Here is a 27,775-nt window from a genome sequence, read left to right on the forward strand (position 1 = left end):
AAGCAGAGACACATCTAAAAGATGCAGAGCATCACCTACTGAGGCCTGGATGTAAAGACTTCTATTCTATAAGAAGTCCCATTTTCTGTTTGCACAAATTATGTAGGGCAAAGGAAAACATCCTAAAGAGCCCACTTGCAAAACGGACAGACTAAGCGAACACACACTGGTCAGACTTTATGGTTTATGGGGGGGAAAAAATGGATGAAGCTACATGCAAAAAACTGATATTTGTGGATTCAGAGCTACAGCATAGAATTAGCAGAACTCTAAATCTCTACATGTGCACAGCAGGTAGACACATAAAATACCTGCAACTATAACCACAGCAAAAATTTATAGTGTCCTTTCTTTTTCACTTGATGAAAAGTAATCTAAAACCTTGCATTATTTCACTTCTACGTCACAATTATGCATCTTTTTGTGTTGGTACATATGATCCCAATGACATGTTTTAAAGTTTGTGGTTGTAACCTGACAAGTTGCAAAAACTTCTGGGACCTTTGGCAGCTGAGTTCATCCAGTTTTCTGGATGAACTCATCCAGTTCATCCAGTTCATCCAGTTTTCTGACCTAAGGATTTTAAGTGGAAATATTAGATGGCGAGCATTTTGTTTTTAGCTTGTTCGCCAGTAACGCTTCATCCTTTTATGCATTAACATAATTGTGTGTATGCGTGCATGTGTGTGACAAATTAATTTCCAAAATTGTTCTAAAATTTTAATTCTAGTTTTTTGAAAAATGACAAAAACGCACAAAAGTCACCAAATATCTACATTACAAATGTGTTAAAGATGCATCACTGTTGCAATGCACATATATGACTCTTATAAATAACAATACAATACCTAATACAGAAATTAAAACTGAACCTGGGGAGAGTAAATGAAGTAAAATGTCAAAAATGTCACATTTCTTGGGGGAAATTTTCCATCCTAGATATAAAGAGGTGACATTTTAAAGACTTCTAACTGTTGTGGGGAACAGTCTAATTTTATCTCAGAAAATACACAATATAGCTGCTTGAAAAGGTTTAAAAAAATGCTCACAGGAGATCATAATCAGTAAGACAAAATTAAACCATGCCAGTTTTACAGAAAAGGTATGTCAAGATTAACAGCAAAACATGTAATTTATATAACAGTTTTATTTAGTTTCAAACTTTAAATAGCACCCACTGACAGTGTTGTGAAGTTGGTAGAAAGCGTCATGCACTGAAGCAACACCAGGGGGCGCTATAGGGAAGTGTACCAGCCACAATGACATACAAGGTTTCAAGGTGCCCAGATGGAGGTATTCAAATGAGCCAATTTTCAGTTCTCCTAACACCCTGAAAACCTCAAGAATAATGTTAAAAGACAAAGAACAATAATATTCTTCAATATATTCAATACACATATTAAAAACATATACAATGATGAATGAGATCACAAAAAAGTTGAAGAGGTACTTTTAGTTTTCATGACAAAGAGAAACTGTAGAGATTAAATCTTCCTGAGAATGGCTGTTTGTTCCACATCAGCTTTAGATTTGAGGCGTTAGTGACACTGGAATCCATCAATAGTTTGGGCCTTTGCTGAAGGAACTCCTTCTCATTATGCTAGCATAGCACAGGGATGGGTCACATACCCCGGGATGGCCAGGGACACCGGGATTACCTGGTTTACCCTCTGCTCCGTTTTGACCAGGAAGTCCTGGCTTACCAGGAGGACCTGGTTTGCTGTGCCCCTGGGGACCAACAGGCCCTGTCAAGATAAAAACACTGAGCCATAACAGTTGCAATGGGAGACTGATGAACACAGACATCAGGGAAACCAGTGCAGAAATTGCAACACCATAACTTCAATCCCTCCAGAATTTAAGTGATTTCATTTATAATTGTTGTCACAAGCATTCCTTGGCTACCTCGCTTTTGTTTTTGTTTTTTGTCGTTTCTTTTTTCTTTTCACACTTCTTTTCATATTTCTTGATTTGGAGCATTGAAAAGAATAAACACCTAAGAAAGACCTTAAAACTGGAGAAAAAAAAGTTGCAAGTATTTGTTTTTCATTCCGCTGGATTGAAATCAGGTTATAAGTTCAGCTTCAAATGCTACCAGAAGAAGGACGTGTAAACCACAAAAACAGAAAGCATTTTATTGAAAATGACATTTAAACTTAAGCAGGCTGTTGAAAAGCTGATCAAAAGTTTAATACCCCAAAAACATAGCTAAAAAATATCCAAAACAAACTCAGTAGTGAGTGGCACCATCGCTCTTGCTGATCACTTCAAGAACATGCTGAGACATGCTTGATGTGTTTCCAGTTGGCTAACTGTAATATTGATCCATGTGGTGAAGATAGCTTAGTGAAGGGCATCTGTGGACTTGAACTGTCTTCCATTTTCACGAACCACCCTTGCAGTCCACCCCAAACACTTTCAATACAATTTGTTTTAATAATGCCTACTCTATGTTTCGTCTTTTTCTTCTTTTTTGTTTTTTATTTTCTGAAAATGTACTTAAAATCTGGCCTTGATCACCTCAAGAAACGTGAATATTTGTGATCTCTTCCCAGTCTTTGTTTAAAAGTGGATAGATGTCTCAAATAACAACCCTATGTGCACAGTAGAGGAAAAGTCGTAAGACTTATCATACGAGTTAATATCTACATTTAAAATGTCAACACCTCAGCATATTTCCAAGATGTCCTGTCAATAATGCTTTTGTAGTTATGAATGAAAAGCAACATTTTCTTACCTGGAGGTCCAGGAGGTCCCTGATCCCCAACCATAACTTGACCAGGGCTCCCCTTCTCACCTTTGTAACCCGGTTCTCCTACAAACACCATTCTACCTTTAGAACAAATGTACAACATAGCTTTTATACAGCATATATGATTCTACTTTTACCTTTCAGCCCAATAACCCCTGGACGCCCTGGACGGCCAGCTTGTCCTCTGGAACCACTAAGTCCAGGAAGGCCTCTGAGTCCTTGGGGACCAGCTGGACCTTGTGCACCAGGTGACCCCGGCTGCCCTTGACATCTTGTGCAGCTACTCTGCTGGTTGCTTAGCAGTAATAAAGGCAGCTCACCTTGAATCAGAGACAACAAAGAGATTTCACGTGGTGCAGTTGTGTAGAAACAGCTCATTGATTCGTTTGTAAGGCTACTCACTTCTAATAATGTCTCTGCAGATTTGCCGAATGTGACTGTCTGACATTGCACTCGTCTGTAGTAGATCGATATGATTTGTTGGTCATCACTGCATATCACAACAACTGAAAAAACATTTTGTTTTCAGAAAGTGTCAAACTTACAGATCTGCCTTCGGGTCCTGGTGGCCCAGGGGGGCCTGTGTCCCCTCGTACACCTTGGGGCCCAGTTGGCCCTGACTGACCTGGTTGTCCAGGCCGTCCCATTTGACCTTCTGGCCCTCTGTGTCCTGGATCCCCTGCTGTCCCTTTCTGGCAAGAATACCACCCTCTTGTTAGAAATGCATACATTTACATAGGTGGTGCTGATGTATAATCATTTTTTCTTCATCTCAGCATACCTCCCCCTTGAATCCCACTGGGCCAGGTGATCCCTGGTAATCAAAATAAGTCACCAAAGACATTAAAATTTGATCTATTTCAAAATGCACACCATCCAACATTATCCTGATTATAGGACCGAGTCAAAATAATAAAATCATTCATAACTACAAACAGTGGATCATGTTAAAATGAATTTTTCTGATGAATCAAATGCACTGATGCTAAAGAAATATATATATATTTCTTATAGCATCAATGAATGATGTAAGTCAGTTATGGTATTGACTGTTGAACTCAGATATCTACATAGGCGGATGCAAAATCATTTTTTCTTTCTGTCCAACATTAAATTTTTTTGGTTTTACATCAGTTTGAAAATTTGCTCTAATTGCCAGTTTAGAGAATAATCAGAAACATTTTTTACACCGGTTTTAGAAGATAAAAACGCTACTATTACTATGCCTCTGGACATTAAGAAAGCTCAGATGATGATGTCATTGCTTTGTAGGTTTTTGAGAGGTTACCTCAGGGTCATGCACAGATAGCCACTAGGAGGCGCTAGAGCATCTGTTATTTTTCCCTAGATAAAAAAGGACCCTATTGAAATTGCTGTTTTACATTGTATCATGAGTAGTTCAAGATGGGGTTCTGGATTTAAAAGCCTGTATGTCCACTGCCCCATAGTTTTGTAATTTTGATCGACAAGACTCTCACAAACCCCCAAGAAAGAAAGAAAGGACAAAGGAAAGAAAGGAAGAAAGGAAGAAAGGAGAGCTGAGTGGCCAAGTCAATTAGCTGACTAGCATTTAAATAAAAATCTGTGGGAAGAAGTGAGGATTTGAGTGCATAGAGAGGAGGAACCTTCTATGCAAAATGGGTCCCACATGAGCAGTTCATATAATTAAGTTTCTCCATTCAGAATAAACCTTTAAGTTGTCATTGTTAAAAAAAAAGGCTGTTTTATATGCAAAATACTTCATGTATCTCAGTATGTGTATACCTTACTTATCCCCTCTGTCATTCATTTATCTTTTTGCTATTTTTTTATTTATGAACTAAATTACTTTGATTTTATTGTGTATTGATTTTATTTGCGTTACTTCCGACATCTGGTGTAAATTTTAATGTCAACAAACCTCAACAAGAAATTTAGTTTAAGAGAAACAACACGTCTAATAACTATTTCTCTATGCCATCTTCAAACTTCTGACTTTGAACAATGCAATTAAAATAGAAATATGTCCCAATACAGAAAAGGTTTAATGTCAAACAGCCAGACAAAATTGCCAAGTGTCTTTTCATAAAGTGTCTGTAAAAATCTGGCTTCAAATGCAGATCATGTGTTGTAGATTTTTAAAAGCACTATAAAAAATCACATTATTTTTAATGAAATAAAATTGTTTGCCAAATATCTGTAAATGTTGGTAAGTCTGAATAAAAATCCCACCAGATCAGACATTCATTGAGATATGCCTCAGCTTTTTCATTGGTAGAATTAAAAAATTTAAATAAGGATTATGAAGCAGCCAACTAAGTTTAATAACAAAAAAAAAAACAACACACACATACCGGAACTCCTGGTCGTCCAGGTTCTCCTTGATCACCTTTCACTCCCTGATGAGATGAAATGTATAGATTCCAATCAATGTCTAAATTACAGTATAAGGTAGAATAAACTCTGTGGTAATGCATTCTCTAATGCAGTTGAAGCAAATTTGATAGACAATATATTATGAAGAGTTAGAGATAAATAAAAAAAACAACTAAATGTGAAATGTGACAAAAAAAATTAAGGTTTTGTTTCCCATGGAATCTTCAAATATGGCACCTTGAATATTGACTGTTGTGTGTAAACAAAAGTTCCATGCTCTAGGAGCTGTCAAAAATATTTAAAAAGGAGCCTGTGGTGATGTGAAATATTAATGCAGAGCTTTGTAGTTACTCTTAAAGCTTACCATCACTCCTGTTTCACCCGTGTTTCCTCTTTCTCCCTGAAAAAAATAAAGATGTGACAGAAAAGGAAAAACAGAAGAAATTTGTAAGCTGGAGATTTCTAAGGATCAAAATCTACAAACAGTGGTGTTTAGAAAAAAAGAAGGCGAGGAGACTATCATGAAATATTAATTTTTTATCACTGTGTAATATCTGTATGAAAAATGCCATTGATTGATTGATTGATTGATACCTTGCTTCCCTTCAGGCCTGGCATGCCTGGGTGTCCAGGTTGACCTGGTAATCCTGGTTCCCCTGTGTTCCCCTTTAAATAAAAATTTTTTGTAAAATAGGGATATGGAACATAAATAAAATACTTACAGTTACTAATTTATTAAATTTATTTAATTTGTTTCCTCTTTTTAGATTAATATCAAATTAGGTACGAATTATAATGTTTTGAAAGTAACTCACCACAAGCCCTTGTGATCCTCTCATCCCAGGTTTTCCACTTTCACCTTTGTTGCCCTTGATTTGTTAAACCAGAGATCAATTATTTTACAGAAAATCATTAGGTTACAGGCAATACATGACTGTAATCACGATTCAATTTGACCGATGCGATCTAGTTGATTTTGAAGCTTAGCATATTAAATGTGTAAAGCTAAAGGCTTATTCCCCCAGTCCAGTAACTAGTGTCAGCCATAAATGATTAGAAGACCGAATATGAACCCAAGAAGAGAGCAGAACTGTAGCTTTTAAACTAAAAATTACCCTGAGAAGTGGGTCCAGATTTCTTGTTAAGTTTTGTTCCACTAAGAGTGCTTTTTGTTACAGTTTCTTTTAGTTAAACTCCTGACCAAGCAAAACATGTCATGCTCTTGAACCACATTATTTTCCACAGATTTTTAATCTCCAAAAATATCCAAACTAATAGTAATTTAAACTGTATTTTGTGAAGGCTATGCAACATTTACTTTGAGAATATGATTTCACCGAACACTGTGCTGCTCTGTACTTTGCTGCAGTGCAAAAAAGTGAAGGTGCCAGAAATCACCGTAACTCTCCTGCCAGTTGATATGTAATGACCTGCAAAGTCGAGCACAATTAGTGAAAAACTCTTTCGTCACTGTGTTTTACTCCTGCCTCAAAAACACTTGCAACTCTCAAAAATACTTGCTACTATCACTTGAAAGACCTAATTGTTATAAAAGACTTAATGAGGGCCAAGTGGCTGACATCCCTTTGTGTTTTTGATTTAGTTATGTTTGCTTTGAAGTGGAGAATTTCTCCACCTAACATGATCAGGAAGCACATTAATATTTTCTTTCCCTGAAAATATTAATGTGATAGTCCAGCATAAATACTTCACAGTCAGTTATAGAGATGGTATGATTTCCTTGGACCGGTTATTTGCAATTATTTTAATTGCCACCTTAATGGACTTTAAAACTACAGCGTCTGCAAATAAATGAAGAAAATGTATACTTTTAGTTGTTAAAAGTTATTGAACAAATAAGCACAACTGAGCACAACTAAACAAGTTTAGAAGTATAAAATAATTTAATGTCCAACGTCCTCGCTAAACCCAAAATGTTGCCATTTTTTATTTTTTATTTTTTTGAGAATAAGCTCCTTGGGACAACTTCAGCCTGTGGAGGCCCCGGGGAATCTCCCAAGCATTTTTCTCAGATATCAGGTTGCCACCAGTGCAACCCTGGCTCAGGAATGGCAGCAGACAGATGTGGCAGGTTTTATAGGCAAAGTTACAGTTTTGGCACTAATTGAGTATGAACAAGACCAGCAAAAAAGCCAAATATGTCCAAGATGGAAATATGTAGGATCTGACAATAAGATAAGGCTGCAAGATTTATCAATGTTGAACTACAGAGGACTGGGAACACTGATAAAAATTTAATTATAAAACTTGAGCATGTTATAGAAACCTCAGAAAGAAACATTTGTTTGTGAAATAAGATTTCTGTCAATCTGAACAGCTAAGAATCAAAATCTATAAACAGTGATGTTTGAATAAAAAAAGGCGAGGAGACTATCACAAAATATTAATTTTTGACCATTGTGTAATATCTGTATCGTGTCATCTGACACTTTGCTTAGAGTCAGATGAAATTAAGACATGACTCTAGTTTGCTTGTACCTGTTGCAAAAGTTTGCATGTGAGATCTCTGGATCATGCTGACGTCGCGCAACCATCCTGGTCACTATATACAGTATCTGACTGTTTTTCTCTTCAAAAATACTTTTTCAGCTTTTTTAATTGATCTCAAATTCTAACAATTTCAGAAAAGCTTAATCTTGCTTTCTAACAGTTATAAATTATTTACCTTGGGTCCAACTGGTCCCTTCATGCCGGGTTCACCAGGTAAGCCAAATTCCCCCTGCAAGAGAATATATTTTTAAGAAATAATCCATACCAGACCATGCATGTAATTAAGGGACTTGGCTCTCACAGAAAGGCCAGCTGATCCTTTGATTCCTTTTGGTCCAGGCTCACCAGTTTCTCCCTTGAATGAGAATCATTCCAGTCAAAGAGGATTGCGATGTATGATGCTTTAATTTTTGCACAACAGCACAATTTTACCTTTTGTCCGTTCAGGCCTGCATTTCCTGGCAAACCAGGAACACCCTGGAGGCAGTCAAGTATATAGAAGATAAGTTTACAAGAATTACAAAATGATTTCGCCTTTTTAAAGTAAGCTTTCATAATGTTTGATGTTCAACTCGAAAACATTCAGTGCAATCTTGTCCATCTTGTAAGTCTGTCTCCCTGATTTACATCACAAATGGTCAGCAAGTTTCTGGAGTTATTGACTCATGTTTTGTGAACCTATTGCAAACTTTTTGACACCACCATTGATCATGATCGGTGTGATGACTCCCCAGTTGGAACAATTTGTTCCCCAAGACAAAGTTCTCAGTTTTAGGAACAAACAGTCTCTCGATTAGCATTTTTCAAAGTGAGTAATTCAATCCAAAGTGCGTGCTTACTGCATATAAGGATATTCCTGGGGTGTTTTATTGGAGTAGCACTTCTGATTTACTGGCTTTCAGGTTCAGTCTTTGTGGTGGTGGTGATTATGACACTATGGTCTCAATATGACACTCTACCCCTCCTGCTTTTCATGATACTTGAAAAACATGAATCACAAACTTGGTTTTAGTAATCATGTTTTGAAATGGGTTTATGATCATTCAAACAGTGAGGTCATTTTTGCTAAAGTCAAAAAACAACAACACGGTAAGTAAAAGTTTTATAAATCAATCACATCACATTCGTCATGTCTACAAGTTTGAATTAAGTTATGATTGCTATGAAAATCAACAGAATACAAAAACTGTACAGAACTACCCAGAAGTATTTTTTAGCCACTTGACGTGACCAATAAGAAGAAACGTGTAAATGTTACATGGAAGGATACATTATTTTTGGATCACTTTATATAAAAAAAATCTGACATTATATATTTGTATTCAGCCCTTCCAAATAAAGGCTTTGAATAACAATTTTGCACTGCAATTACCATATTTGTACCTATTGCAGCCTCTAATAGATTTTGGCCCACAGTTATTTATTATTTAACTCTCTCCACAACATCTTCTTTGACCTGCTTCCTTGTTCCTGTAGAAGAAACACAGCATGTCACCTTCACCACTATGGTTTTCTGGGGCGGGTGTGTACAAGGTGACTTGCAGTATTAGTTCTGTGCCATATTATCTTATTGCACGTCATAATTAATTGTGGTATCCACAGATTAAATCACCTGAACTGTGGATCTCTACTGCTTCTGCTGTAGACTTCTTTCATTTAAATTTCCTTAGTGTTTTTTCTAGCCTGTCTGGTGTGTTCCTGGCTATGTTTGTTCACAAACATTCTATAAAGAACCTATTAGACCTTCACAAAAGAGTTTTTTACATTAAAGAACTACGGTGGCCGACAGTTGCAAATGCGCAGCAACAGAGAAAACACGCAAACAAAAAGAGACGCAAACAAAAAGCAAATGCAGCAAACAAAAAAGAGACGCAAACAAAAGAGAGACGCAAAAAAAGCAAATGAAGCTAACAAAAAAAGAGACGCAAACAAAAAGCAAATGAAACAAACAAAAAAGAAATGCAAACAAAAAGCAAATGAAATGCAGCAAACAAAGAGATGCAAACAAAAAGCAAATGAAATGCAGCAAACAAAAAAAGAGATGCAAATAAAATGCAGCAAACAAAAAGAGATGCAAACAAAAAAAGAGACGCAAACAAAAAAGACTACAACCACAAATGAAATGCAGCAAACAAAAGAAAAGATGCAAAGAAAAAGTGCTGAAAACGGAAGTGCTCCAGACCACTAGAGGGAGTCGAACAAAAAACAGCTGTGTCCAAATTTGGGGTCTGCATCTTTTAAAACGGGTGTTCAGAAAAGCAGCAATGGCGGCAAAATTATTTGTGCTGTGTTACACTTAAAATTACACAAAATGATTTTTTATAAATTTTTTAGGGGAGAATGTAGATGTATAGATCTGAAATATCTGCTCAGTTCAACAGTAAATCACTTAATTACAATATTGTTCCGACGTTTTCGGAGATGTCTGCTCCCGCTGCATTAACAGCCAGCTCCCCTCGCCAGCTGGCCGGGCGCTCCAGGCTCGGTACACCAAGAGAGAACCCATGTCTCCCGGCAAATCGTTTTAAAAACTCCCAATAGTTTTCCCCTATGAGTGGAGGTGAAACATATATATTAAGTCTGGTAATAGCTGTAAATATTTTTGGTTCACTAAAGTAATTTATTTATTTATTCAATATCCCGCAGTGCTGATGAGGCACCTTCTGCTGTTTTGGTCGAGCAAAGCAGGAGGACTTTTGTTTGCGTCTCTTTTTTTTCTGTTTGCTTCATTTGCTTTTTGTTTGCGTCTCTTTTTTGTTTGCTACATTTGCTTTTTGTTTGCGTCTCTTTTTTTGTTTGCTGCATTTGATTAGCTTTTTGTTTGCGTCATCTCTTGTTTGATGGATTTCATTTGTTTGCCTCTCTTTTTTTGTTTGCATGTTTTCTGTTGCTGCGCATTTGCACCTGTTGGCCACCATAAAGAATACGTAGGTGGACTGTTTACGTACCAGGAGATTTAGGCAACTAGTAGCATTTGATTATTTAATTGTTAAATATCCAAATCCACATCAGTCTGTTTTGAATTCGGATTATAAACTAAGTGTTCAGATTTTAGTTTTAAAATATTTTTGAAAACCTTGTTTTCATTTCCTTCTACTGCATAATTACTCACTAATTTGTGTTGTTCTAGCTCATAAAATCCGAATCCAAAACCTTGTAGTTTGTGTGTGCAGAGAGAAACTACATACAGATTTCAAGTCTTACAAATGCTTTTGCAAAGCACTGCATATTGTTAACGTGTGTACTCACAGGATGGCCTTGTCTTCCGTCTGAACCAGGAATACCGATGGCTCCAGCTTCACCCTAATAGAGAAAAAACATCAGATTTTGTTGAAAATCAAGTCATGTGGCTTTAGTGCATTTCTGAATGCTTTATGAAGCATTAAACACTTTATCTAAATGTGAAAATAAAATGGGGAAAAAAATGATAGATGTCCCTCTGAACAAAGACATGAGTTTCCTATTGATTTGGTTTTAATAGTTGCCTGAAAACAGCAGCTGTTTTCTTGGAAACAGTGAATTTATATTCACTGTTCTCCAACTACATGCCTCTGCTACACCCCTCAAATTGGAATAATCTTTGTAACATGCAACACTGTCAACACTACCAAACCTTTTGACCGGGACTTCCTTGAATCCCATCTTTTCCATCTCTCCCAGGAAAACCCTGAAATTAAACGGAAACATTTTTTTTAATACAATACAGGCACAATGCATCTGGATTTATACTTCTGCATGTGGCACACGTACAGGATTTCCAGGAATACCTGGTGGCCCAGGAGGTCCTATGCTTCCTTTTATACCCTGGAAAGATAACAACATCCAGTTAAAAAAATAAATATAAACCCATGTAGCATCTGAGTTCTTTTTAAGCCATTAGAACATTCTGTATTCTTACCAATTGACCAGGTGTACCAGGCAACCCTGCAATTCCTGGTAAACCTACTGCACCCTGAATGAGGCCAAAAGATTAAAAATAAACATTAGATGCGTTGCATAGATAAGTCCGTCTCTCTGTATAATTGCATAGACGAGCCCATTTTTTAGCTCCATGACCATCCAATTAATATGACAGTACTTTTGCTGTTTCAGTTAGCGCATGGAACAAATGATGTTCAACAGGTAAGATGTACTGTGAATTGAAAAACTATCAGAAAATCTCTGTCAGTGACATATTCTGCTGATATCGTTAGCTTTCCATTGCAAATGTGCACAAATCTCTGTCTAAATTCGGCTAATAATGAGGAAACACAATTTTACAACTGCACCGTTTCCATTAAATAACTAATAAAATTAACATCACCAGTGAATTGTTCATGCAATAAGCCATTAAAAGTCCCAGCAGTGATTCATAATTCAACCACAATGCTAGAGTTCATCATCTATCAGCTATCAGAGGAGACGTCAGTATGTCATTGAGCTATTGGAGCAACAGCCTCTTGGGAGCGGCTACGTATGCAGTGTTTTGGGGAAATTGTGGACCATTATTTTAGAGAATAGCTAGACGGAGAGCCCATAAACTATTCATTAGACAGTGGTAATAAAGTGGTACTATTATAAATACAAATGCTTTTGAATTATGCCTGGACGTGGTTTCCTTTCGTGAACAATTATGACAATGTTTCCTTTACTCAGCATTTGAAATGACTTAGACATTTTAGAGGTAGACACAAATGTGCTTGGACATAAGAGAAAAGCCTTTACCCTAAAAGACCTCTGAACATAAAGAGAACCTTAAATGGCTCTTTGCTGTTTGGAAAAATCCAGTTTGAGAACCACTTAGATTCTTGACTTTTTTAAAAATTATTATTATGCTGTCCTTCATGAAAGTTCTTTCCTGAGGGCAAACAGAATTGGACTTGTACACGTGGAAAGTCAGTTTTCTCATTCAAATATTTGTTTTTGACTTGGCTCTTTTGAAGTCTAGTTTAAAAATTGATTGCCAGTTGGCCACAATTTTATTTGTGGAGGAGCCAAAAGCATTGGAGTCTGGTCCTGCTCTTAAGTGAAAGTTTTTGAAATGAGACTTGAGGAACCGTGTATAACTCTGAGTCTGTTTTCAAGTCGAGAAATGTCCGTCCATGTTCACAATACAGCCACAAACCCAGAAGTTTGGTCACAAATTGCTTGTATTTTACCAAGTCTGACTCCAGTTTCCTTCAAACTAGTTTTAAATCATTATTTATGTTCACTGACAAAAAACAAATATCATAGGACAAAGCCCTCAGATTGTGCTATGCAGAAACCGAATGTGTAAGTAAAAGAAAATAATCTTGTTTGTCACGGTCCTGTGACATAGATGTTTTTGAACACAATGTGGCATACCAACTTTATGAGTCAATAAACAAGGGTTGACAATAACTTTCTTTTATATTACCAATCCCAAGAAACTCTCAGGATGTCTTTCCTTCCACAAGCTTGGAGAATACCACTTCAAGAATGCAGCTTTTATCCGAACCATCATAAAATTTCATCATTTAATGAAACTATTGTTGAATGATTTTTTTTTTTCATTCAGTGATCTTCAGGCTATCAAAACGTGTTATTGTTCTACTGTTCTGATTGAGCCAAACATTTTTGGCATCTCTTCTCGCTGACTCAAAAAATGCCTATTAATGGAGATTTGTGTGGAAAATCTGTTATTTGAAGAAAAATAAACAGAGGAAAAAAGAATATCCTCTTCTTGGACTAAAATGTAACACAAGTTGTATCGCTCCAAGGAACTTGCATCAAAGAAGATAGCAAGTGTATTTACCGGTGACACTGATATTCTTTCAGAAAAGAAAACAAACAAAAACAATCTCTTCCTCAGGCAGAAAGGGTAATTTTTAATAATAATATTCATCATTGCACAGAAATACACGCGGAAATTTGCCTTTGGCTTCAAGTGGCAGCTAAAATCTCAAGAAATCTTGCACACAATTACGATTGATGCAGCCATGTTCAAATCAGAAGTGATGTGCAAATCAAGAGTTTCCAGTCTCTTTCATCTCCTAAAACCTTGACAGTTAAATATAGTTTTGGTCTTTCCAGAAATAAGATTTATTGTTCATTAAATGTAGCTGGATCTTGTAGTGCTGTTTTTTTTTTTTTTTTTTTTTTTTTGGGGGGGGGGGTATACAAAGCCATTTAAAAAAATTATTTTCACTTCTATTTACTTATTTTTATTCATTTTCATTTTGTGGTCTGGTTTCAGGCAGAACTTGCTTGGTTTGCTAAATCTGGGCAGGTTGGCATTTCCTCAGACATCTCTTTTGATCTTAGCATATTCACTCTTTCTTCATATGTCAAAATAAGTTAAAGACACAACTCTCATAGCGTGCAAATTGTTTATGTGACTGAATTGGTGGAATGTCTGAATTTGAATGATGATATATATTATATTGTATTGAATATAATATAATTTGAGCTGTGTTTCCCTTGTTTATTGTCTTATTTTTAGGATTATACATACTTTTTCAAAATATCTTTTGAATTAGACTTAAACAAGAGCTGCTTATACAGTCGTGAACAACAAAACTATATAGATCACTTATTTATTTATTTATTTTCAGAATCATTTTTTCAGTGCTGTCAGATTGCCTACTTGATGTCTATGTATGAGTTTTATTATAGATAAAGGCTGTTTATCTATGAATAAGCAAAAATAAAGTTGGTTTTGGTAAATGATTCGGCATTAGCACCTTCTCTCCTTGCTGCCCTGGCAGTCCAGGTAATCCAGGCATACCCCGTTCGCCCTAAGCAAAGGAAAAAGCAGACTTTCAACAAAACACTAAAAAGTCAGAAGGTAGAACATTTCTACTCAATTAACTGTGCCATGAATGAACGTTGTGACCTTCCTACCATAACACCAGGTCTCCCTTGCTCGCCTTTGTACCCATCTGCTCCTCGTGCCCCCTAATGAAATTGACACAAAAAGGCACCCTTTTTTCAGGATAGTGATCACCAAATGAATATTTTTGGTATTGTAACAAAAATTGTGATTTACCTTAAGTCCTGGTGGACCTGGAAGCCCAGGAAGTCCTCTAAGGCCAGGAATACCCTTCAGATTTAACAAATTATTGATGCTTGATTAAACACTTAATTACATCTATTCAGAGGCAAGACACAATTAAACTCTTCCACTGAACTTTAGATAAAGTTGTATACATGTTAATTTTCTATAATAAGAAACAAAATAAGAAAAACATTTCAAATAAATGGGATATCAAACATTAACATTTGTAAAGAACATTGGTACTGGCTCACTTTCCCAAGTGGCAGTGCAGGAACTAATCCAATTGCATTTGATCATACTATATACTACATACCAGTAGATCCCAACCTTGTTCCTCAAGGCGCACTGCTCTGAATGTTTTAGATGCTTCCCTGCTTCAAGCACATATCATTTCATCGGATATGGAAACACAGCAGTGTTTCCATATCCACAATTTATATTGTGCTACAATATAAATTGTGCTTGACCACTTTCATTTTATTCACATGGCTGCAATTTCCCTTGATACAATGTAATTTCCTACAAAAGAGCACAATGCAGCCACTGGTTCACAGATTAGCATCATGGACACTCAACTGCTTTTTAAGAACCGTGATAAGATAAACACGCAATGTTGTTAGTTTTTATCACCCAGACATTTGCAAAGGATGGAAAGCTAACAGAAAGTATCATTCAAATAAGGTTTTATTTTAGGTAATTCTCCAACCTTAATTATCCAATTAGACAATTGGAAAATTAAGGTAGCCATAATTTATCAAAGGTAATGGTAATTGCAGTCTCTTACCAATTTACTTATACCCTCTTAATTATTCAGCCTTCTATGTCTACCACAAATAATACCCTGTGCAACTAACTTAATTAGCAAATCCACCTGTGTGTCATCCAATCTCAGTATAAATACAGCTGTTCTGTGAAGGCACCAAAAGTTGTTGTTATCGAACATAAGAGAACAAACAGCATCATGAGACGTAAATTAGTTTATAAAACAATATCCCAAGCTTTGAATATTACAGTTTAGTCCAGGACTGGTGTCCTGTAGGTTTTCAATGTTTTCCTGCTTCTAACACAGCTGAGTCAAATAATGATGTCATTAGCAGCACCGTGGAGAACTTGACTGCACTGAGGAGATAATTCAGTTATTTAATTGAAGCGTGTTAGATCAAGAACACATCCAAGAATTGCAGGAAACCCGTTCTCGAGCATTGGGACTGCCTGGGATTTCCCTGTTCTAGTATTTTATGTGGATATGGAAATAGTGGCTCCTAACCAGACAAGCAGTGGAAAACACCAGACGAAAGGGACGAGTTTACTATCTGAAATAGATCAGATGCAATGACAGGCAAAGTGGACAGGCAAAACAGCAGGAGGAGAAGTTTAATTTATATATAATTTCTTCTGTTTAACATGATCTGACACTATATACCATCCTGAGCATAACAGAGATTTGGCAAAAGATAGAAGTAGCAACATCATGGAGAAGGGAAGCTTGTTTCCACAGCGGCAGGTCAGATGCTTAGTGTTTAAATTTAGATTGTTGAGTAAACACATTATAATCCTTAAACAAAAACCTGTTAGAAGTAAGAGACTAGGGTGAAGTTTACCTTCCAACAGGACAGAGCTCTTAAGCACAAAACTTCAGGTACAATAGAGTCTACATAAAAACGTCTTTGAATGGTCAAGTCAAAGTCAAAATTTGAAACCAATTGAGAATTTGGAGTAAGACTTGAAAGTTGTGCAAACATGATAAGTTTCAGTAAACGTATTGTGGCATATAGCAAGGGTTCCTTAGGAATAACAACAAAATATATTTTTAACCATTCATTTCTCATCACATGCATCAAATTAACCTATGTCTCATCAATGCAAGTTAAAAGCATACTACTGCTACCATGTGGAAGAAATATCATTTATGCAATATAATTATTTCATTGGCACCATGTATTGTCACGTTTGTACAAAGCATTTGTCATGTTTATGCAATGTCATTATCACGTATTTTCAATACAATTGTCCCATTTGTTCAATATTATCACATTTGTACAATAGTATCATGATATGACATGATAGTGTTCGGAAAAAAAAATTTATCAGTGACAGCAATACACGTCTCTAAAATACATTTGGCCATAAATGTAAATGTTTAAGGGCTGGGAATACTTTTGTAAAGCACAATAGATCTTGTGTTATGCAGTGGGACATAATATGACATTTTTTTGTGTAAAAGGTCACTTAACAAAAAAAGCCTATCAGTATTTACAACAATTTTATTCTTATTTTTAATCAAACTATTACCAATTATTTGCTGTGTGTTTGTATAATTATTTATGTAGTACTCACAGGCTTACCATCAGCACCAGCAGGTCCAGGTTGTCCAGGGATACCCGAGCTTCCTTTTCCCCCCTAAAAACGTGTAAAAATAAAAAGTGCTTTAGTCGTTTTGACTAATACCGTTATTGTTTATTGAACAACCTTTTTGTACAATGGACCTATTGCAAACATCAATGGTGTCAACATGTTTCTGCTTGAGCTGTTGTTTATTTATCCATTAACTGCTGATCAAGCGGGTTTGTCTAATGCAAAATTTACTGTTTGGAGCCACATGGAACATCTGCAAGCCAGCTACACTCCAGGCATTTTGGATCTATTAGGAAATGTTGTAAAAGCACATTTTGCAACCTTATAAAAGAAAAGCTCCCTGAAACCATGTATTGAAGGTTTTAATTAACAAGTTTGTTTTTTCTTGGCGATATCTAAGAACCTTGTGAATTAGCTGTTACTTTTGTAATTCCCTACTATCTGCTAGCAGAAAAATGAAAAAGACAACCCATAATCTGCGTTGTTTCTTTTTCAAGTGCTCCTTATTAAGCATGTGGTCTGCCATTTTTTAGGAGCGGATACATTACATCTTAGTCTGAAGGGAACTTTAAGTTATTCTAAATTGCCAGCTTCAATTTAACTGCTGAGAACTGTTTACCCATTAAAGACATTAAAGTACTAAGACCTCTCAAACTGTTCTAAATCTAATAATTGCTGTAATTACAGCCGTTTAATTTGACCTATTTGCAAAGTCATGGACTCATTGTCTGAATGAAACAGAATCTAGACAACTCCTGGGAATTAACATAATTTTCTCAAGCCTAGAGTGACCTGATTTCTACCAGGCTTACCGATATATCATATAAGCCATATAATATTAATTATTCCCAAAAATCTGCCACAGTTGAAAGATTTCTGTTTCAGTTTATGTGTGCATGATTTCAGTACCACTTTAGCAACCAGGATCCTTTGCTCTGAAAGGTCAAAACTGTTTTCAAGGTTTTGTATTTACAAGTTGCATCATTTAAATATCACACAATTAAGCATCCTCACAACACAAGATAAAAGGGGCGTGGGAAGAAGAAAAAAAAGAAAAACTGACTGCTGTTCCTGGTGGTCCAGGAGGTCCAGGAGGACAAGCACAAGGTTCTGGTGTTGGTTCAGTGTAATCAGCATGGTTGGAGCACTGTAACGGGCAAGCAAAATGTTTTACAAATCAATCTGACTCATTGTTGAAAAGTAAATAGATCTTCTTTAATGATAAATTGCCAAAAATTAACTATGTGTTTTTTGAAAGCTTAATTACACACATTTTAAACAGGCTATAAACGACAGAAAGCACACCGAAAACAGAAAGCTGTGTTAATAAATGGGAAGATTTTTTTTTTTTTACATCTTTCTACACTAGGCTGCATAGTGGCGCAGTTGGTAGAGCTGTTGCCTTGCAGCAGGTTCTGGGTTTGATTCCCGGCCCCGGTCTTTCTGCATGGAGTTTGCATGTTCTCCCTGTGCATGCGTGGGTTTTCTCCGGGTACTCCGGTTTCCTCCCACAGTCCAAAAACATGACTGTCAGGTTAATTGGCCTCTCCAAATTACCCCTAGGTGTGAGTATGTGTGTGTGCATGGTTGTGTGTCCTGTGTGTCTCTGTGTTGCCCTGCGAAAGACTGGTGACCTGTCCTGGGTGAACCCCGCCTCTCACCCGGAACGTTAGCTGGAGATAGGCACCAGCAACCCTCCCAACCCCATTAAGGGACAAGAGTGTAAGAAAATGGATGGATGGATGGATCTTTCTACACTGTTTCTACTGATCTTTCTTTTGAACATCTTCACATTAGAAACAGTAATTTGGCAATAACTTTGTGTCTGTGGCAGTTTAAAGCCAAAATAAAAACAGGCCAAAAATTTACAGCAAGAAGCAATAAAATTATACATATACAGAGTGCAGCATGTTTGACTCAAAGCCATAAGTCTTCCTTCAGCAGATCAATTAATGCATGCCAGATGTGGATTTAGGATTACATGGCGAGTTTGCAACTTTCCTATAAAGAATGTCAGTACCCCACAGAGATGAAATATAGAGTTAGAAAGCGCCATGCTGTGTAAAGCAGTGGACGTTGAGAATTTAGCACATCCTGAGATGCTTTGGCATCCTTATAGGCTATATACCTCAGAGAAAAGGTCAGAGGAGGTCATAGGTAGGTGAAGATGTACTCACAACTCCAGGTATTTCACATGCAGTCTCTCTGGTGTTCTGCTCAGGGTCACAGTAAATGCGAAGTTTCTGGATTTCAAACTAAACAAAAATGGTTTAGGAGGGAAAAAGTGTTAAATATAAATCTTTTACTTTTGGGAATCCCACAAAGACTGTGCAAAAGAAGCTGATTTGAACATAGGAAGTAATTGTGTAACATTAGACTGAGTGAGTTTTATTCGAGCAGTGCCACCAATGAATTGAAATTACCATTTTATAGAAGCTAAAGAAACAAATAAGTGCCCTCACTGGGTACTAGGCTGCTTCATGTTGCCAGACCTCCCTTGGTGTTCAAGCAACATTACACTATTCTTCCATGATTTGGTGTTCTGACGGCGCTGGTGGTAAAAAGGCTCCGGAAAATCTGTTTCATATAAGCCCCATTTGTTAAATTTCTAGCCTCATAAAAAACACACACACAGCTGTATTATCAGGGATGTAAATCAGTCTGGATTAAAACAATACAGTACAGTATTGTGCAGCAAAAAAGGAAACTAGTTACAATTAAGTATCAGACTTAATGTGGTAGAGATAGCTGAATCTAAAGGTTGTTTTATTGTTAATATGTATACTCTACCTATAATTGAGTTATTTAGTGGCTAAGTAAAAATTGGCACCCATTTACAAAAATCTTCTTACAGAAGTCCATTCACTGTGTTAAATGTCTTGAATCACTTAACACATAATCAAACTCAACAACTTTGAGTGCCAAGATAATTGACTTCTGAACAATGTACTGCTGTAAAGACATAATAATAATCATTTAGGTAATTGATCAAGTTAAAAAATTATCAGGATACACTTACAGGCACAGTTGTTTCCTTGTTTACATATTTTCCAACTTGGGTTTTTCCATTGATGAAAATGCCAACAGAGGGCTCGAGAGGCTGCGTCTCCATTTGAAGGTCATCAACATAAAGAGTAACATCCTCTTCGGTTACCAGTAGCCGCAGCTGGTGCCACTTTTCATCAAACAGCTTCTTTGATCAGACAAAACAAATAAAAGTCATGAGTTTTCAGGTTGGTGGTCACCATCTGATTGAAATAAAAATGGCAGCACACATTGCTCTAATTCTACAAAGAAACTAAGAAACAAAGAACTACTCAGTTCTTATATATATATATATATATATATATATATATATATATATATATATATATTTATTTATTTTTATTTTATTTTTTTCAAGCTATGGTCAAACATGTCTAGGAGACAACATGACTAGCAAATGGATAGCAGCTTCTTCCACAACTGCAATTTACCAATTATCATCAGATTGTTGTGCTTATAAATGTAACGTATGCATAAATAGAAAGGAGGTTAACAAGCTGCTTCAGAGTGTGGAGAATGCATATACTTTCTTATTCAGTATGTGGATTAACTTTGTCTTGAAAGCAAAGCCCACAAAATACTAACAAAACCAGAGGGCCATTTTCAGACTTAATTGCTTTGTGGCTTTAAGTTGTTGATTTTGTGGTCAGCTACGACATCACAAAAGCCACTCATTACTAACTTGTGGACATGGAAGTTTTTCTTCTACAAATCCCAGACAGTGGCTCTATTGTTGTCACGGTTTCTGCATCTTTAGGTAAAAAGAACAGCTATTTTTTTTTACATTCAATAAAGCTATGGCTTTATAAAATAGAACTACTTCAGAACGCATAAAGTGATGGGTCAATTAGAACCAGTGTTAGAGCAGTGTTACTTTCCACCAAAGTCAGTGTGTTCTGTAAAAGTAAATAGCGTCTCACTTCGTGATCTAAATGCTTTTTATGCCACATTATCTTTGCATTAAGCAAAGATGCAACACACAAGCATAAAGTACCGGTATAGTATAGTGTATTTCACATGTCGGTCAGCAATGCAACTGACAAATTTAGTCAGCAGCTAAATCTTGTGCAGAAAAACAATCTACGTTGTTTAACAGTATTGTGTAACAGAAATTTTGCTTCATATGTGCCATCTGTCTGTGCAAAATATCTAGTTACTTGCAATTCACACGAATAAGAAAAGCACTAACTACTCTTTCGAATTTTTCTCCTTCATGATCTTAACAATGGTAATTGGGTGCAGCAGAAAGTTATATTTTCACACTGTTTAAGCCAAAAATGGATGAGGGCGTGTTGACTGCAGCTGCTGTTTGATTATTTATAATCATTTTAGCTTCCCTCCCACTCACCACCTTTGCTGCAGTACGCTGAACTGACTTTTCAGGGTCAAACCACATGTGAGAAAACCACCTGTCGACTGGAGTGAATGGCACTACTGAGGGTCTATCTATGGAGAGTCTTTCAGGCCTAAGTTTCAAATCTCCGCCTGGATATTTTTGCTTATTTTAATAGTACTAAGTTCTTTATATGTACTGTGAGTAAATCTATATTGCCCATTTATCCGTAGCAATCAGAATTTTTTATATCTAGCAGTAAATTTAGCAATTTACAATCTATTAAAAGAGTGCCACTCCCTGCTTTTTTTTTCCTATTTTGTTTAGCAGATTTTCTAAACCTTTTAAATCAAACTGTGAAGCCATTTCAGAATAAAAGCAGTGGGAACTTACCCTTGCAGTCTGTTGTGAAAATGTAACAGTTTGTATTGTATTTGGTGTATTACTGGTTGTTGTGAACATGACAGTATTATCCAGACCGTCTAGAGTCACTGCCATCTGAGGATCTCCGTCATGGGTCTGTATTCTCCACAGGTCCCACTTCTCCATGGTTACAGATCCTTTATACCTCAGTGTGGCCACAAAAACATATGATGGAGGGAAGCCATCAGGAAAAAGGCTCCTGTGTGAGTTAAGAGGAAAGTGATTAACTATCACATGAAGATGGAGAAGAATTTCAAAGTGTAGCTGTTATTACCTTGTAGCTTCACTCAAGTCAACAAAAGATGTGACTTCATAGGCTTTAGTGCCGTAAAATGATCCTTGTGTTTTTTTAGTTTTCTTAGCTAAGTTTAAATTTAACAGAATATCAAAGCCCTTCTCGTCACGGGAATCTATGGGAATTTTTGCTGGACAAACTGTCTCTGTAACAGGAAAACACCATGAACTAGCAAAGAAGTTTGTTACAGCATGATGAGAATCACCTGACCAGAAGTTTCTTACCTTCACACAGTTTCTGACGTATGACCTGTATAATCCTGGTAATTGCCTTGTAGTCCTCAACAGAGAACACGTAAGTTGTGGAAGGTTTGTTTGCAATGTCCCTCAACTCGTTCTCTTCTGTCCCTGGCCCAACTCCAATTGCAAACAGAATTATCCCTTTTTTTCTTGCTTCCTCGGCTGCTTTCATGACCTCATCTTGAGATTTCCCATCTGTGAGGACAACAGCAATTCTGGAAATGCCTGCTGGGCCCCTTTCAGAGAGTCCAAACAATTTGTCAGTGGCAAACTTAATGGCAGTCCCCGTCCTTGTGTTTCCTCCCATGTAGTCAATCTGTTGCATTGCTTTGATAAGATCTTTGTTTGAGGAGAATTTCCCCAGAGGTATTTCTAAAATTGGGTCATCACTATACTGGACCACACCGACCTGAGTAAACTTCTGTCCAATGTTGAAGCTGGTTGTGATGTTGACAAGCCATCGCTTTACAATTTCAAAGTTGACATCCTCAACACTCCATGAGCCATCTAAAATAAAAACTAGATCACATGGAGCGGTCCTGCAGCCTGACATAAAACAGAACACATTGATTAATACAAAAAAAGCACAAAGGAATAAATGTGGCTTATGATCAATTTGCCAAACTCAAAATGTTTTTTGCTTTTTGTTTTTTGTTTTTTTTACTAAATGAATGAAATTGACTGTTTAAGACACATGGATAAGTATAATTAAGTGCAATAAAATTAAGTTCTCTTACTTCTCAAGTTTTCATCTTGCGCTGCACTGATCAAAGTCAGAAGCACAAAGCACAGGCATCTTAGAAGCCAATGCATGGAAAACGTTTTGCAACCCATCATGCAGCTGTCTTGATTTTTAACGGTGCACCTACAGTAAAAGGGAAATCATGCTTTCAGTTCCAAGAATAAAGAACAGACATATAATATATTTTGTGATGTGCTTTTTATTATTGCTGACTTGATAGATACTTCTATCAAGTGTTTGGAAAGGAGACAAGATACATGTCAGATGTCATTTTTGTGTGAATCATTCCTGACAGCAATTATTAGGGACTCCCTGATCCAATCGCAGGTATATGTGGTGCCAATCACAGCTCTTCTAAGTGAAAGCTAAGAAATCTCTGAAAAAACTCAAAAAACAATAATGATGATAGTTACACGTAACAAATTGGGTTGTATTAAAAGCATTAAATGAATTTGGACGGCATGAACGAGGACCACAACACAGAGCTTATTAGCACTGGGAAAATTCTTTGAGGGAAAACCTCTACAAGTTGTAAGCCACACCCCTTTGACTCCCTATTGTCATACATGAAAGCTGACAGGGTCTGAAAGCTCTTTTTCACAACTTACAATAACATCCAAAGTGATGTTATTACAAAGCAACAAGCTACAAACTGTGAAGGCTACTGTTACTCCCTTTACTGTCGAGTGATATGATTTGTTCTCCCCACTGCACTAAGATTTCCAGAGAACTTTCAGTGTATGAGAAAGCACTGCATAGGATGCAGCTGAAGCCCTTTTCATTGAGAGTTATAACATTCAAAACAAAACTGTTAAGTATCCAAAACGGGGGAACAACTTTTTATAAAGGTTTTGCCCACACACGATTAACTTGAGCTGCACTAAAATATGTTAGAAGGTGAATTTTTACGAGTCATATCAAAACAGAGTACAAACATGCTAGCAACTTCCTGTGTTATGAAGTGTCTATAAATAATCGTCGATATTTAGATACAAAGAGAAAATTCTAGCTTTCTCCTCCACAGGATCACAAAATAACAAGCTTGAATAATTGTAACAGATCAACCTTTCCCTTTAACTTATTCCGTAATTCTACTATACATGGCACTGCCAGTTTTACTTAATAAGCATCTCATAGCTTCCTGTTGGATTATCGTCTACTTCCTCAAATCACAGTCTGTCCTGGACCCAGAGGCAACAGATCGCTATGGGAAAACTTCACTCTTATGCTTTACTTGGAAATTGTACTCAGCCTATTTTTTCTCTGATGGAGAAAACCACTTGTAGGACTTTGTCATCTTCAGCAAAGGAAGCTATTATAACAGGTATCTGTCACAGCAAGAAGGTTTTAGGCTCTAATCTCGACGGTGGATGAATTGACAACTAACTATACAACTTCATGGCTTGAAGTAACAATTTACAAACATCACTTTTTATCAATTTAAAAATGGGTGAGGGAGAGAGTAGTGTTCCTTAATTAGAACTGAAAACCAAAATTTAAGTTCTGCTCCAATTGTGTGTCTCTGTTGACCAGTCACTTTACATTAAAATGTGAGAAGGATGTTTAAAAATGCAGTGGCAAGAAAACCAATGCATGCAACACAATGCCCAATTTAGAAAGCATAAATTAAGAAGGAAAACTCTGCCTAACATGCATAACTACTGAATACACTGTAATTCCTGGTTGTGCTGTCGTAATAATAATGGAAAGTATTGTAGAGGAGAGTTCAGTCAGCAGAAAGCAATTATTTTTAAAGCTGTTTGTTTGGCTGTGTACTTTATACTGGTTTCCAGTTTGTAAAACTGCTGACTTCCCTAAAAGAAAGCTAAAATGAGGACCAGATATGCCACACAGGATAAAACACAGGATAAAGAATGTTACTGGAAAGAAGTCAACATGTTCCTTTTAACTTCTTTAAATGACGACACGACTTCGTATGTCACCAAAACAGTGGCCAGGGAATAACCCTTGCCTTCCCCAATGGCTTCTATTCCAGTGTAGCCAAACAGGGGTCAGACACTTCAACATGACTGCATTTTTCCACCATGTAAATTCGTAGCAACACATTCAAGGCAGGGGGAGGCGTTCATCTGCTGTAGTTGTGTAAGTCATTTTCCTCTGAATATTTTCCCCCTCTGGAGACCTGGAGTAGGCTGTTGGAAAACCCCCTCACTGGCAGCATCCAGCTGCTGGGATGAGTTTCTCCTCGACTGACTTTCCCCAAACCCAGTATTTCTGCGTCTCTACTTGAGGCACATGGAATTAATTTCCACTGTCAGACAGTAAAATTCCTGCTGCCGACAGGAACTAAACACATGTAGTCATGGTGAAGTGACTCCTTCTTCATCCAATCATAATAATGCCCAATGCAATATCGCAGGTGCAGTGTTTCGAGGCTTGCATGAGGGAGGTGTGTAGGGCACACCTGTGTTTTAGGTTAGAACCTGTAAAATGTATCCAAGCAAATTTTGGTAAAAAGCTACAATGATTGCAGAATTACAATTTGTGGAAATGTGGTTGACATTCTTCATATGCCGAACCACAAATATTAAAATCTTTTGGGTTATTTTTTAGTAGCGGTTTTGGTTTAGCTAAAGATGTTGTTCAGGAAACTGCTGACCAAATGAAAGTCTCCAAAGAAAGTGGCATCTGTTCAGCGTGAGTGACATCAATCACACTGATTGAATGACTGCATGAGACCTGATGCTTAGTTCCACTTGCCAGTAGCTTTATTACGATATGTGTAACTGAAGTACAAAGTACTAAAACAGGTTTTCATGTCGTGTAACTGAAGATCTGAACTCTGTTTGGACAACTAAAGTTACATATACACACATAATCTGTTGTAAACTTGGCAAGAGAACAATGTTCCATTCCAGAAACAACAACTGCTGTTCAGCATGCGGAATCCTTGCCAAGACCAAGGGGGATTTAATGCTGCCAAATCTGTTCAACATATCCAAGCAGCTAAATAGTGCCATGTGAAACATTATCTTGTTAAGTCCTTGGCTTTCACAGTTTACCTCAAAAGATCCTTACAAGTAGATGTTTTCTGTTGTCAAACTGGTCCTGCTGGAAACAGAACTTTGTGCATGAAAACACACATATATGATACTAGTCATGCAATGTTGTGATGCAAATCTTTTGGACAGATTTGACAAAAAAAAAAAAAAAAACACACCAGTAATTCCAAGAAATGAAATAGCAGAAAAATATTCATATGATTTCATTCATTCTCCGCATGGTGATAGAACAAGAGGTGATGACAGATCTAATATCTTCAATATGTGTCGAGGTGTTGCAAACGTTTTACGGAATCTTACTCACTAAACAAAATCTTAAAATATATTTGCAGTATTGGGAAGGATGTAAGAAGAAATAGCAAAAGAAAACAAGTATCAAATTCATACCAATAATTTGCTTGCACCCTTTCTAAAGCATCAGTATGTATTACATCACAGTTGCACAGTTGTATAATAATATGAGAATAGCATTGCAGAACTGTAAAAAAAAAATCTTACAAATTTTTAAAAAATTCAAAATAGAATAATTTGCACAAAGAAGAACAAGTGTGACCATTAAGTGTCCAAACCTTTGACTGTAATCCTGGTAATCCTCTCATTGACAGCCAGTGATCAATACCGCTCGGAGCCCTGCGTTTGCAGAAACTGGACCTGGAAAGAAGCGCACATGTTTCTCAGCTGAATAAGAGCCTGCCCTTTGTAGACGCTCTCTCTGTCTTCTGTTTCTGTATGTCTTCCCATCCACCCTCCGACCCCCCTTTTACTCCCGACTTTTACTGGCGCACAGCCACACTCAATTATCATGCATGGAAAGAGAAGCTGATAAGGGGAGCATGAAAATAGTAAAGAAGAAAGCCCGTGTTGGTCAGCTTAAAAGGAAAATAGCAGTAATGAACACAATCTTCTTCCAAGAGTTGATGGTTTGGACAGAGAGCAAACCAAAGAACAGGGAGTTTCGTTTTTTTATTTCTTGAGCAGAACAATTATTTGACAAACTGGCTAATTCTGCTATCCTGGGAAAACTTAACGGCATCTGTTATTCTTTGCTCTACATTCCATCACTCCAATTCCACAAGATATTAGGAGGGAACAACAAATTACAATGGATGAATTAGGAGCGGACAAGGTGTGAAAGGGGTTTCCATGAACAGCTGGAAGACATTAGCAATGCTGATTTGCAGCTGTTATCTGTGGAGCAGGCAGATTTCACTTTAATCCTCTTGAACATGTCTTATCATGGTTGGACTCTGGTTATAAAGGCTCCAAGAAATCTGACGATGTGCGAAGCACATTTAGAACGGAGGACAGAACAGTTCACAGAAGCAGACAGATGGCTCCTAATAATAATGTTTTTTTTGTTTTGTTTTTTTTTATCAATTTGAAATTTTAATAAAATTTTAAATAGGCAAGGTAGTAGAGGGACAATTTCCAGGTCCTGATGCCAGATTCCCAAGTAATATTTGGTGGCCTACTATTCCAAAATATTGTTTTTAGGTCATTTTCAGCTACATTTCAGAGAAAAATATTACAATTCAATGTATTAGGAGCATTGTAACAATTCTGCTAAGTCTCTGCTTTGACCAAACACGCATATTTAAGAAACACCATCAATTGACTTGATTTGCATCTTGCTTATGAAGCATTCTGAAATAAATTGAGATTGTTTTGTATACTGATATTCCTAAAGTGTTTCCCTTTGTGTGAG

At 36.8% G+C, this 27,775-nt stretch overlaps 1 protein-coding gene across 4 annotated transcripts; it reads right to left on the minus strand.

Annotated features, from left to right (window-relative positions):
• Window positions 1–707: 707 nt before the first annotated feature.
• Window positions 708–26,932, minus strand: col21a1 (collagen, type XXI, alpha 1). 4 transcript variants are annotated; one of them, XM_081616119.1, is made up of 29 exons: window positions 26,640–26,925; window positions 23,043–23,170; window positions 22,291–22,851; window positions 22,046–22,211; window positions 21,742–21,970; window positions 19,990–20,163; window positions 19,148–19,225; window positions 18,034–18,117; window positions 16,953–17,015; window positions 14,607–14,660; window positions 14,462–14,515; window positions 14,302–14,355; window positions 11,517–11,570; window positions 11,369–11,422; window positions 11,232–11,285; window positions 10,868–10,921; window positions 8,051–8,095; window positions 7,920–7,973; window positions 7,794–7,847; window positions 5,923–5,976; window positions 5,702–5,773; window positions 5,472–5,507; window positions 5,086–5,130; window positions 3,534–3,566; window positions 3,298–3,444; window positions 3,155–3,209; window positions 2,890–3,072; window positions 2,738–2,815; window positions 708–1,745 (listed from the first exon to the last, which is right to left on the minus strand). In XM_081616119.1, the coding sequence occupies exons 2-29, from the start codon at window positions 23,140–23,142 to the stop codon at window positions 1,558–1,560; spliced, it is 2,877 nt and encodes a 958-aa protein (XP_081472245.1). In that variant the 5' UTR covers window positions 23,143–23,170; window positions 26,640–26,925; the 3' UTR covers window positions 708–1,557. The 4 variants fall into 4 exon arrangements, with proteins under 4 accessions (XP_081472245.1, XP_081472246.1, XP_081472244.1 ...); XM_081616120.1 differs by having other exon boundaries at window positions 19,990–20,160; window positions 26,624–26,925; XM_081616118.1 differs by having other exon boundaries at window positions 26,624–26,925.
• Window positions 26,933–27,775: the final 843 nt, after the last annotated feature.

This window comes from Poecilia reticulata, chromosome 15 (genome assembly GCF_904066995.2).
Source record: "Poecilia reticulata chromosome 15, P_reticulata-male-v2, whole genome shotgun sequence".
Taxonomy (NCBI): Eukaryota; Metazoa; Chordata; class Actinopteri; order Cyprinodontiformes; family Poeciliidae; genus Poecilia; species Poecilia reticulata.